This window comes from Juglans microcarpa x Juglans regia, chromosome 5S (genome assembly GCF_004785595.1).
Source record: "Juglans microcarpa x Juglans regia isolate MS1-56 chromosome 5S, Jm3101_v1.0, whole genome shotgun sequence".
Classification (NCBI taxonomy): Eukaryota; Viridiplantae; Streptophyta; class Magnoliopsida; order Fagales; family Juglandaceae; genus Juglans; species Juglans microcarpa x Juglans regia.
Window position 1 is genome coordinate 3,626,202 of NC_054603.1, and position 12,227 is coordinate 3,638,428.

Genomic DNA, 12,227 nt, shown 5'->3' on the forward strand with positions numbered 1-12,227 from the left:
CCCTCTGGGGCCTGTCCCCCCCAAGCAAATTGTGGTGTTTGGAGGTATTTCTTTTCTTTTTCAGCTTTAGAGTTGGGATTCAGAACTGATTATAATACAACTCAGAATGAAAAAAAATGGAGTTTCCTTGACAGTTTCCAATTCATTTCATTGCTTCAGCCAATTTGTAACGAGGAAGACCAAAGTGCATCAATCCAAACGCATCTTGTTTCATTTGTCTTCAGATTTATCAGATTTATAGGCGAAAGCCATAAGGATACATAAGCGATGTTTTCTTCTTTTCTGGTGGTACACAAGGGATATCAATTTAGCTGCTGTGATCACCAAAGCGACATGATTCATCTAAAGGTTGCAAGTAAACCACATAAATAATTTATTAAGAGAATAAGTGGAGGGTAAACGGGGAGCAACACTAAAGACACAAAAAAAAAAAAAAAAAACTCATCTCAGTCTTGAGCAGTCTGCGAATCCTACTTACACTCTTGAATCTACCCTCATCTGTACAATTTTCTTCTAAGTTTCAACAGCACCATTCATTATAAAAATAATAATATTAATGATAATAATAAAAAAGCCTTGTATAAGGTGAAAAATGAAAAATGATATGAGATCATGCTGCCTATGGTTGTTTCACCAGCAACAGCTGCTATACTTCATGATTTGCAGCATCCCGCCACTCAAGAAAGACAGCACGGCCAGCATAGGGAAGCTCTTCCAATTCCAGATAGTCCCTTCCGACATTTCAGGATGACAAAAGTGAGAAGGATGAGAGAAATTACTTGTGTAGCCTGGTTCAAATTCAAGCCTTTGGAAACGAGCGGGAAGAAACACCGTGGAGAAGTCTGACAAACCCCAAGAAACTAAGTTTCCCATCTGAGTGTCTAATCCAGTCCTGGAGAACCACGTGAACGGGTACTGATGGGCTAAGTCCAAGTTCCTGGGGGAAAAGCCAGAAAAAATTGAGTCATGTAATTGCAATCCATTCTAAGGAAAACATGTTTATTAATCTCATTAAAATTAAATTGGCTGCTGAGAAGTTGAACTGTCTGAAGGAAAACAAGGGATTATCAAGTATAGAAGTAGAAATTGATAAACGATTGTATACAAGTCAATAAAACCTTGGCATACTTATACATAGAGTTTAAGTGATGCTAGCATGAGAGAGAGAGAGAGAGAGAGAGAGAGAGTACAGAGGCAAGCTCTTCTATCATAATTGGTCTGTTCCCATCCTTCTCAAACAGCTCATATGCACGCCTTGCATGTTGTTCCCAGCTCTCCATTCCTTCCAGCTGATGCACACTTATGGCAGCCGCACAAAATTCTTCAAAGTCCAATTTTCTGTATTGAATAGAACTAACCTGCAACATGCACCCACACACAATCAGCTGCTACCCTTATCATCATGTTTTTCCATCAATTTGTTTAGTATGGTATCAGCTGTAACAAACAGAATTATGAATTTTGGCAGCATTACCATGTTGGCATAATCTAGGGCCCGTGAATCCTTCATTGCATCGGTGGAGTTCTTCATTGCACCCTGCTAAATTCACCTATATTTATAATGCTTCCAGCGGATATTAAAATAGGAAGCGAGAAGGATAGAAAGAAGTGCTGACCGTCTTAAAGTTTGGCATGGAGATAAATCCACTTTTGTTGGGCCCTATTAGTGTGAATTGCTCCTGCAGATAAGCTAGCTGAGCTGCAGTTAATGTCTTTGCAAGAGCCTGTCAGAATGGCAAAAATTCACAGATTACTGCCTAAAATATCCAATATCCAAATTAAGAACATTACACATACATTAAGACAACTTAGCAGGTGATACTAATCTATCTGTTGCTCCAGGGTAAGGTATATGATTGAATCACAAATTCCCCGTGAATTCTACTCAAATTGTCCGCTCTGCTAGAAATTCTTCTTCCATTATCATTTCTGGGTTGTACTTTTCCTTTTTCTGAAGGGGGTGGGGGGCTGTATTGCTCAGAAATTTATTGGTTAGGATGGCAGTTATGCTTTAGGTGGTCCTGGCCAGTCTTAAAATAAATTTGTTAGGTCTATCCATTCAATGATATATACTTTTTTCTTCTGATGAACCTTGGAAGCTTAAAGCATATAAGATAAATAGGCTGACAGGCTCATTCTAGGTCAACCCTGACAAACCAGCAAGTGAAGTTTGGGTTGTTTGGAATTGCCTTATTTACGTAGATAAGTCATTGAATCTTGATTGGATGTATATGGTTATTCCTCCGCCTCAGTGAGGGTTTTTTAATAAAGGTTCTATTCTCCAAAAAAAAAAAAAGTGAAGTTTGGGTTTCTTGAGCAGATTAGAGAGCTGCTGGTTGGGTAGTTTTGGAAGCGGCCAAAATCTGATTTGCTTTCAAACCTATGATATAATCAGGCCGGCTAAGGAGACTTTCCAAGATGGCCTAACCTCAACAAAATCATATGGTGAATGAGTTAGATTTAAATCAGGATATAAAACTGATACAGGCTGGTGCATTCATTTTAATCAGCCATAAATACCAGTACTTACGGTCTGTCTTCTTGGACCTCTTACAAATAGTCTGCCTTCTTTTTATGGGCCTTTTTTTTTTCATGGGCACAATAGGTTGCCTTCACTTGGAAGCTATTGACAAAACAAAAAGAGAACTGTAAAGCATGCTAATCACACAACCAAAACCACTACATTGCTAGATTGCAAAGAATTTTCCACAGGTGAATTTAAGACATACAATGCCGGAAAAAAATCATTGGACCAAAAAAAAACAACGATAAATGAAAAGAGCAAAAAAAAAAACCTCTGCAAGATTACATACCCCCAATGCTGATTTGCGTAGAGAAGATGAGCATACATAAGCTTTAACAAGCTTGTACACTATCATATCCAATGGTATCTTGACATCATGTTGATTGGCCAGCCATGGATGACCTAGATAAAAATTTGGGCAGAGAAACAGAACTTTACAAGAAGACCATGGAATTGAGGAATGTGAAAGAAGTACGCTCAAGATAACTGCCTCCCATGGCCTTTGTGACCTTTTTTCTTTAACCAGGGAAAATTTTGAACTGGAAAATATTCTTCTTACTTGAGTTTAAAACCCAGGAGAAATTCACTGTAATGATTGCTAACCTCAGGATCAACAGAAAGCATTGGATTGGAGGTTATTTGAGTTATACACTAGAACCTAATTATAAGACAATAAAGAGCATAAAATTTAAGAGAAAAGCACAAAAAAAATCACATATGTAAATATTTGGTTTCCATCCCTATCATAATAAGGCAGCCTGTGGAGTTGATCCGAGCTCCCCACTGGAGTTACAAGCACACACTCCTTTTCAAATGAGCGCCCCCGGGAATTTTTATCTTTGATGGTATGAGGGGAGTGACACCACCATTCTAACATATGCGATTTTACCCTTACATCTATCCCATTTCATTTGTTTACACGCATGTGTCAGTTTTATTTCCATCACAAATGCAGCGATGTATGTGATTAATTCTAGCACTTTAATCCCATGGAGGATAAAAAAGTCATGATATCAAATTACTTACTTAGAGCCTGTGCAGCAGTTAATCTCTTACGATAATCCTTGTTCAACAGCCTCTTCACAAAGTCTATTGCATCAGAAGACAAAGAAGGCCAAGGGGCTTCATCAAAGTTTGGATCTGCCTTGAGCACAGCTCGGAAGATGCCAGATTCTGTTCGGGCCCAAAAGGGCCGGCTTCCACATAAAAGAATATAAGCAATTACGCCAATACTCCACATGTCAGCTTCTGTCCCATACGATCTATGTAAAACTTCAGGAGCCACATAATAAGCACTTCCTACAATGTCGTTCAACCTTTCATCTGCATAAAACTCTAATTGTCGGACCACAACTCACCTTTTTAAATGTGATCAGAGAGATAAATCTCAAGTACTAGTCCTGACCTGGCTTTACATAGTCGGAGAGTCCAAAGTCAATGGCTTTAAGCGGAGAATTTTCATCCTTAGAAGTATAAAGGAAATTCTGAAGTAGAGAAAAACACATTCAGAAAAGAGGAAACATGATAATGAAATGCACAAAATGAAAACCCACCTATAACATAAAGAATGAATGATGATTCCAAAGAAACAAATGAAGAGCAAAAAAGATCATCCAACATCAATGCTGGAACTAAAGAAATTGTTCAGTGCTATAGTCAAGGTGTGTCACTATGTTCGTTGACATGTAAGACAAAATATGAAACCAAGGAGTTTAAGCATATGTTGCAGAGAAAAGTCCCAAAAGGATCTCTCCCCCTCCCTCCTTGTTTTGGTTCTTTCTCATTTTAGTGTCTAAATGACTCCTGGAGGAGGAAATATTATCAGGAGGTTTTTTAACGACTGAATCACCCAAAAATTATTACTCAATCTTTTTATCAATTACCTCTGGCTTGAGGTCACGGTGAACCACGCCTTGGAGGTGACAGTAGGCAACCACACTTAAAATCTGAACCATAACCACTTTTGCATCATCTTCTGAGTATTTTCCACCCCTAGTGAACAGAAATGAAATTTAGCTGATCAAAATTTCATAAACCAGGCAGAGATGGCATATATTTTGCCCAATTCATGTTATAAATGGGGAAAAAAGCAAGTGGAATATGGGTACCTTGAAAGTATCCTATCTAACAGTTCACCTCCTTTGCACAACCTGAAGAACATAACATATAAAAGAAAATGATTGGCTTGAGAATTTCAAAGTTCAATTGTAGCTTTCATCAAGACCAATATGAGAACTAAAAATAATTATTCAATTCATATCAATATTTTAGGAGTAAATGGTATGCTAAAATGTATAACAGGAAAGCTGAAAGAACAACATACTAATAAGCACGCATCCCCAGAAATCCTGATTTATCTGATGAATATCATAAAACACAAGGGTCAAACCTTTCAAGTATAAGACTATTTATTCCACCAATACATTACTAACTCATAGAAAGCATCTGCAAACCGATTGTATTGATGACTCAGCCTTGTTAAATCAATTTACTACTACATATAACTTGCTAAAATTGGCATCCGTATCCCAATAGTTTGGTTGATGACCAGAAGGCACATTAACAAGTTGAATTATTTACATGGCACTTATCCTATGTACAGTTGTCAAAGATGGAGCAAAACAATAAAATAAATTCTTTCAAGACCTGGAAAAGGAAATTACAAGCTGCTATCAACCCTTTCATTTTATCAGGCCAACAAAGGCAGTGTAACACAATAATATTTATTATAAGAAAATATTGAAGCTTTCTAAACTTACTCCATCACTACATAAACATTGTCTTCATCTTCATAGGCATCATAGAACTGAACAAGGTTCTTATGTCCTGTTAGTGCGCGTAATATCTTCACTTCTCTTCGCACGTCCTCTATAGCGATTGCTGTGGTCATCTGCCAAAATACCATCCTTTTCAAGATTACACAACAATCATTCATTTGTTCCCAAGGTCCATAGCCAAGCGGACAATAACAATTATCAATAATTTCTATCCTTGCTCTTATGTCTCATATTGAGCAAGTAATATGGGTCCTTTAAAGGTACTTTTCCAGTATGGAAGTGAACTTACCAATCATAGAGAAAATTATTAATAATTTTGCATGGGAGAATTAGCTAAAACATCACAATGATACTGTATGACAATAAAGGACAACTTTTCATAATGTTTACCCAAAACAAACAACATATCTAATGGTCTTCAACAAACAGAAAGCATTGAGCTCCATCATATTTGTATCAACAGTCAATCACTTTCAAATCAAGCATATAAACATAAATGGCTATGTCACAATGAAATAGATAAAAACATACTGTGATCACTACAAAATTCAAGTGTAAAATCTTTACAAATTTAAACACTGCTTTTGAGACACCTAGTATGATAGCATGCACTGACGAATGCAAAGTTAACAAGGTTCCCCTTTTATTTCACCAGAAGAACGAAAACAACCTAAAGAAGCCATTTTTGTATAAGAACGAACTAAGAACATTCCCAGCGGGATATTAATCTCAAACAATCCTCAACAAACTTCTTCCCTAGATAAACATAAGAAACCCAAACTTAAAAGGAATTCCCTAATGACATTCATTTTAACATATCTACTTAAACTAATGTACAGAGTCATAAAGAGTGATCAAACGAGAACAGAGTGATAGAAACCAGACCTTTGATTTCGGAATGACCTTGACAGCCATATCCTGCCCCTTCAAGCTCCCTTTCTTAGCCGTAGCCGTACAAGTATAACCGAAATGCCCGCGGCCCACCTCTTCTCCAAGCTCATAATGAGCCACAAACTGCTTCGAGAATCCGAAATTCTTATCCAGCCCAATGTCACACTCGTTTCCTTCCGGGATTGAGGCCTCATTTGGCTTAACCGAGCCGTGCCTACGGGCAAGCAATGCCCGAATGTGCTTTGCCGGGGAAGGAGGCGGAAATGGGCGCTTAAAAATGCGCAAAGGAGTTGAACTAACGCTCGAATTGGCGGGGGAACTCTTGAAGAGACCGGGCAGGGGACTTGGACTGTAGAATGGGAAGTTTGAGGGCTTAACAGTCTGAGAATGCGGCACTGGCTCGTTCTCGCCGGGAATTACTAAGTTCTCGGGTTTGGTTTGTGGGTGGTCAATGGGTTTCCCATGACAGAGTCCCATGGAATCAGAATCCCAGGTAAATAAAGAACGAAAATTGCCGAGAAATCGACAAAAGTTTAATGTTTGTGACCGGGAAACGAACTGTAGAAAGTACTGAAATCTAGAGCACCTGTGAAAGTCTGGGAAACGAAATTCAGAAATTTGAAGCTCAAAAAATTGGTAGAGAAATTTATATTCGAGCTAGGATATGATCATACGACCCAGAAAGGATCAGCACGTGAATTTCCAGAAAACCAAATTCTAGAGGGAAAAAGAGAAACCCAGGAAGGGAAATTAATAAGAAAAGCACCTAACTTTTTCGGCTAAAACAGACAAATCAATGCAAGAGAGGAAAAACCATGAAGACTCACCAAAACAAGAAGTTATAGCTGAAGCAGAGGAGGAAATGATTGTAGAAAACCAAACCAAACCAAAAAAATCCAGTAAAAAATTCTGAGAGAGAGAGAGAGAAGTGAGCAGAGATGCTTAACAGAGGCTGCAAGGAAAGAAGAAAAAGAACAAACCTCCAAACCTCCTTTTTCCCTCTTTATGTAAGCTATTTTATGTTTTTTCTTTCCTTTTTTCTTGCTCTGGTTTTGTTTGCGGAAAATATCAACTTTATTTTATTAGAGGCTGGATGAGCCTGTTCTTCCCTGCTAATAATGGAACTATGGAAGTGGGGTTGCCTTTGGATCCTTCCAGCCTGTCCTTATTGATCCCAATAAAAATTAAAGAAAGAAAGGATAGATGTATTTGCGTTTCCATTATTTGCTACCATTGTAACTTGTAAGAAGTCGAGAAACTGAGCCAACCTTGTCTCTGTGTGTATTTGAGCTTTGACCAGCTTTCGTTAGGCTTTGAAAGCTTCTGTCTTTATAATTGTTTTATTATTATATTCTACTTTTTTCTTTTCTTATTTGGGTTTTCATGGGGCTTGTCTTTTTAACAAAAACTCAATTATCTCCTACACTTTTACTTCAATAATTATTGAGCAGTAATTAAAGACAGTGTAATTGGAGGTAGGTACTAGGTAATAATAGGTAACCCTTTTGCTTTTCTAGGCATAGAGATGGAGGTGTCGTCCCTTGTTGAACTTTGAGCTTTTTAGGCCTACACATGGAAATCCAATCGGCGACGTACTCATGTGCCCTTAATTTGTAGGGTATGATCCCATTCATTTTTGTGGGCTTTTGCACAAAAGTAGGTGCATCTACTTTCGTGTTCCAAAATAAAGAGTCAGGTGTCATTGACAAGCATTTAAAGTATAGCTTTATTCCTAATCTTAGTGGGTAACACACTCCCACCAATCGGATTCATGCCACTTGAATGGAAGACTTGACTTGATTAATATGGTTTAGATGATAAAAAGCATACTTTTCTATACATGATAATATGTATGCGTTCTGTATTCATTCAAAACAAGAGGGCATGTCAAGGCTATAACATTTTTGTGGTGGGTGACCTGTGCATGCATGCATGCTGCAGTTTTAGTTCATTCGGATCAGAACTGTTGATAGTTGAACGAAATTATATGTCTCTTGGTTTTAATAACTAATATCGCTTGGGTTTGTGGTGGGCTGTGTCTCTTGTGTTTGTTCTCATCCATTGCCTTGAAAACATAGAAGCCTCTCTCATTTCTCTTGTCGTTTTTTTTTTTTACAAAGCATTTAGATACTGTTTTGAAAGTGAGTTGATATGAGATTAGATGATTTTAAATGAATTGAATAAAATATTATTAAAATATTATTTTTTAATTTATTATTATTTTAAAATTTTTAATTATTTATTATATTTTATGTAAAAATTTAAAAAAATTGTAATAATAAAAAAAGTTGAGATTACTTCTCAATCTAAATGGGACCTTAAGTTTTGGGTATGTCAATATGCGTACGTACTGTGCTTGTTCTTGAAATAAAACAGCATTGTTTGAGCATATTCACCCATTCTAATGTGACGCTATTGGACAATGCATAACTACTCTTGTAAAGATCGTATTTTTGTGAGCTCTATCGCGAATAAGCACGCATCAAAGAATAAAGGAAAATTTGTGAAGAATAGGATCGCATGCATGCAACATACATATCTTCTTAAGTTAAAGATCGGAGGATTGGAGGCCGGTTTTTAGAATGTGGGTAATTTAAAATTACAAATTACTTATAATATGAGTAATAATTATGCCAGAATTTAGGGTTCGTTTGAATAGTGAAAGTGTTTTATCTCATATCATGATCTCATTTTTACAATTTTTTTAAATTTTCATATAAAATATAATAAACAATTCAACTTTTTCAAATCTAAAAACAGTCATAATATTAAAAAAATAATATTTTAACAATATTTTATTCAATTTTTAACCTCCATCTAAAACCATATAATCTTATCTCAATATTCAAACCGCATATTAATCAAACTGATCATGTCAATGATTAACGTTTGCTTAGAAAAACCAAAAAATATATAATTCTAAACATGAATTCTTATGCCTTCGAATGCCCATCTTTTTTCATTTGCATCCTAAATTACCGTGATCATCAAATCAATGAAAAATAAAAAAAGGCATGACTAATTTAATGGTCAGATATTAATCAAAGAGGTAAAATTTTCAAAATCTGATAATTACTTTAAGATGTTAGCTATAATTAGTTTAAGTAGTTTATTAAAAAAAAAAAAAAGAGGTGATATTTTGAAAAAGCAAAATATAATACAACTTCCCCTAAATTCTAGCATAAACCATCAATTTTCGGGGAATTTAGTCCGGAATAATGGATGGAGATTGGAAATTAATATAAACTTAATTGAAAATACTTCTTATTTCAATTCGGACGGAGATGGATCTTGGTATAGAACTACTTAATCCGATTCATATATATATAAAGGGAAATATTCTAAAAATTATATAAAAGTAATCCCACAAACTGACGTAACTTGATATGAGTAGTCAGATTATAAAGTTAATTTTATTATAAAATAGATCTAATAGGTCAAATAAAGTCACGTCAGTTTGTGAAATTATTTTTATATAATTTATTTTTGGATATAGTAGTACTCATATATATAAATTATAATAAAACATGTTGCATGCTAAATTGTCTTTTGAATATATGGCCACGCATGCATGCTCGTGACAATTGAGCTACCTTGTCATTTCAGTGGGGACTTCCGAGTTTCTACAACATTTGAATCATCTGGTTTGACTATGCATACCCATGAAAAGAAAACTGAAGGAGGGAAAAATTAAAAGTGAAAAAGAAAAGAAACATTTGGTCGTGATTTTCATTTTTCCCCCAACCAAGAGAATCCTCTCTCTCTTATTTTCTTTCTTTTTTGTGTGCCCTCTTTAATCTTTATTGTAGAGGCATGCATGCATGCATGCATACAGCTGTGACTTTTCAATCCTCTTTGAATGCTTCTCATCCGCAGACCATGGCTTCAACAGGCCGAGAAGTTTTAGGCAATCAACATGTGATTATTTATACCTAATTAGCTATCACTTCCCGATCTTTATTAAATTTAATTAATTGATTAATGTAGAGTGTAACTGAAGCATGTTATATATATATATATATATAGCAAATGCTTATTCCAATCTTTCACCAATCCATTCATGCAGCAGCCTAGCTTTATGGTTCGAATCATTTTTTTCTCATCGAGAAAAAATTTATTTACAAACTTACTTCCTGAATTTTATTTACGATTTTTTGAAAGGGGGTCAGAGTCAGACTCTCTGTACATAAGATCAATATGAAATAGATTTGGTAAGCTCTTTTTCAGTCCACTACATGCAGATGATGCCCTAAATTTAGGGAAAGGTAAAACAAAGGACTACAATGATGCTACTTTATTGCAGAGTGGAACTTTGTGCAATAGCAAGTAATGAAAAGAAAAAATTCTCATTCCCTGATGCCCTCCTCTCTCCACCCCTTCTTTATTTCCATAGAATAAAGCTATTAGACAATGAAAGTTTGTGTGTTCTTCCACCATAGATATGAGAGAGAGAGAGAGAGAGAGAGAGAGAGAGAGAGAGAGAGAGAGAGTTGGTGTAGATTAAAAATTGCATATAACATGCAAGAACATGGGTTACAGATGGTTTCCAAGCAAGCCACTGAGTCTGTGAGGAATGCCTTGACTAAGAAGACACTTGTAGCTAGCTAGCTAGCTAGCAAGGCATCTTGGGTCAAATATGTTTGTTAAAACCCAGTTGATCATAAGGAGAGAATCCAATGGCAATTCAGTCACTAATCACTGAATTACTGTTCAATATCTTCCCAAATTTTGAATGTATCCCAATATTTTTAGAACCCATTTTTAAACAGTAATGCCTTGATCAGAAATATCATCATCATTATGTGCATAATCATAATTCTTTAGTCCCCACCTTTTTATCTTCATTATGATTTTGCTGGGCGATCCAACAAAACCCAGTTCCCATTCCCTCAACAATGCTCTGACCAGAGGCAAGGAAAAGGAAATTAGGGACAGACATCATTCAAGCTTCTTTGATCATCGTTGGATTTGCCACAACTCACAATTGGGTACCAAAAATTCTTCCCCTATTTACCATTTCACGAGTAATGATATATTCACAATATTTTGTACAACATATTATACAATAATGTATTAAATCAGGAGTATTTTTATAAAATATCTTGTAAAAATAATATAATTTTATAAAAATATCTTTCATTTTATACAATATATTGTAAAAATCATTTTCCAATATGCAATAGAGTATAGCATTCTTCATTGGTTGCTTGTAAGAAAAACTATGCAATAGTGTATATTGTTTTTTTTTTTTAATCTTTTTTTTACAGGTGGGAGCAATAATCAGTGACACGTGTCAAACATCGGTAAGGTTGCTTCCTTGTTCAAAAGATTATGCTTTGTTGGACTGACTTTCATGGGGATTAGAGATTATATAACAGTAGTAACCCCCAAAATGCAACTTTCTTGTTCACTTGTTTAATTGTATTATTCCCCAACCACCTTTCTTTGAAATTCTTTGGACATTTTTTTATAATAGATAACTGTTATATTTTTTTGGGGTAAATACTTTTATTATAAAAAGCTGTTATTTTATCAGTACTTTTGTTGGGGCCCTCCATGATTACAACAATTCAAAAGAAAACAAAGAGAGCTGGTACAAAGGCAGCAACAAACTCCAAGACAAACAAGACAAACTACACTTGCTTTGTCACATTTTTTTGTAATTATATTATATATATTTATAATTTTTTTTAAATTTATTGTAAATAAAATACCATGATATAAAATTCATGAACTCAAATTAAATAAGAAATTCAATTAGGAAAAATAATTTATTTACAAAAAGATTTCAAGAAATAGAAAAAACTGATAAGTGAAATAACTTATATTTTTATATTAAATATAAAAATATTTAATAATGTAGTATTGATTATATTTATGGATTAATAATGAGATAAATGTTTCTACAGAATATTGTTGGTGGAGAAGGTAAGAACAATTGGCTAGATGGATGGCATCGGCAAGGGTGGCGACTGGCGAGGCTGCTTAACTTGGGCCTTTGTGTAGGTACACCACCTTCTCATAGCAGAGATTAG

At 35.3% G+C, this 12,227-nt stretch overlaps 1 protein-coding gene across 2 annotated transcripts; it reads right to left on the reverse strand.

Annotated features, from left to right (window-relative positions):
• Positions 1–349: 349 nt before the first annotated feature.
• Positions 350–7,265, reverse strand: LOC121266738 (CDPK-related kinase 7-like). 2 transcript variants are annotated; one of them, XM_041170544.1, is made up of 11 exons: positions 6,187–7,265; positions 5,284–5,414; positions 4,633–4,674; positions 4,408–4,516; positions 3,930–4,008; positions 3,551–3,847; positions 2,814–2,926; positions 1,617–1,724; positions 1,475–1,537; positions 1,191–1,358; positions 350–937 (listed from the first exon to the last, which is right to left on the reverse strand). In XM_041170544.1, exons 1-11 carry the CDS (start codon positions 6,667–6,669, stop codon positions 800–802), a joined length of 1,731 nt encoding a protein of 576 aa, XP_041026478.1. In that variant the 5' UTR covers positions 6,670–7,265; the 3' UTR covers positions 350–799. The 2 variants fall into 2 exon arrangements, with proteins under 2 accessions (XP_041026478.1, XP_041026477.1); XM_041170543.1 differs by having other exon boundaries at positions 1,475–1,540.
• Positions 7,266–12,227: the final 4,962 nt, after the last annotated feature.

Excerpts from the sequence above, each read along its gene's own strand:
- LOC121266738 (XM_041170543.1), bottom strand. The coding sequence starts at position 6,669 with ATGGGACTCTGTCATGGGAAACCCATTGACCACCCACAAACCAAACCC. Across the intron at positions 3,848-3,929 it reads CTCCGACTATGTAAAGCCAG|ATGAAAGGTTGAACGACATT; the intron begins GTCAGGACTAGT and ends AGTTTTATGCAG. Across the intron at positions 1,359-1,474 it reads CCCTAGATTATGCCAACATG|GTTAGTTCTATTCAATACAG; the intron begins GTAATGCTGCCA and ends TGCATGTTGCAG.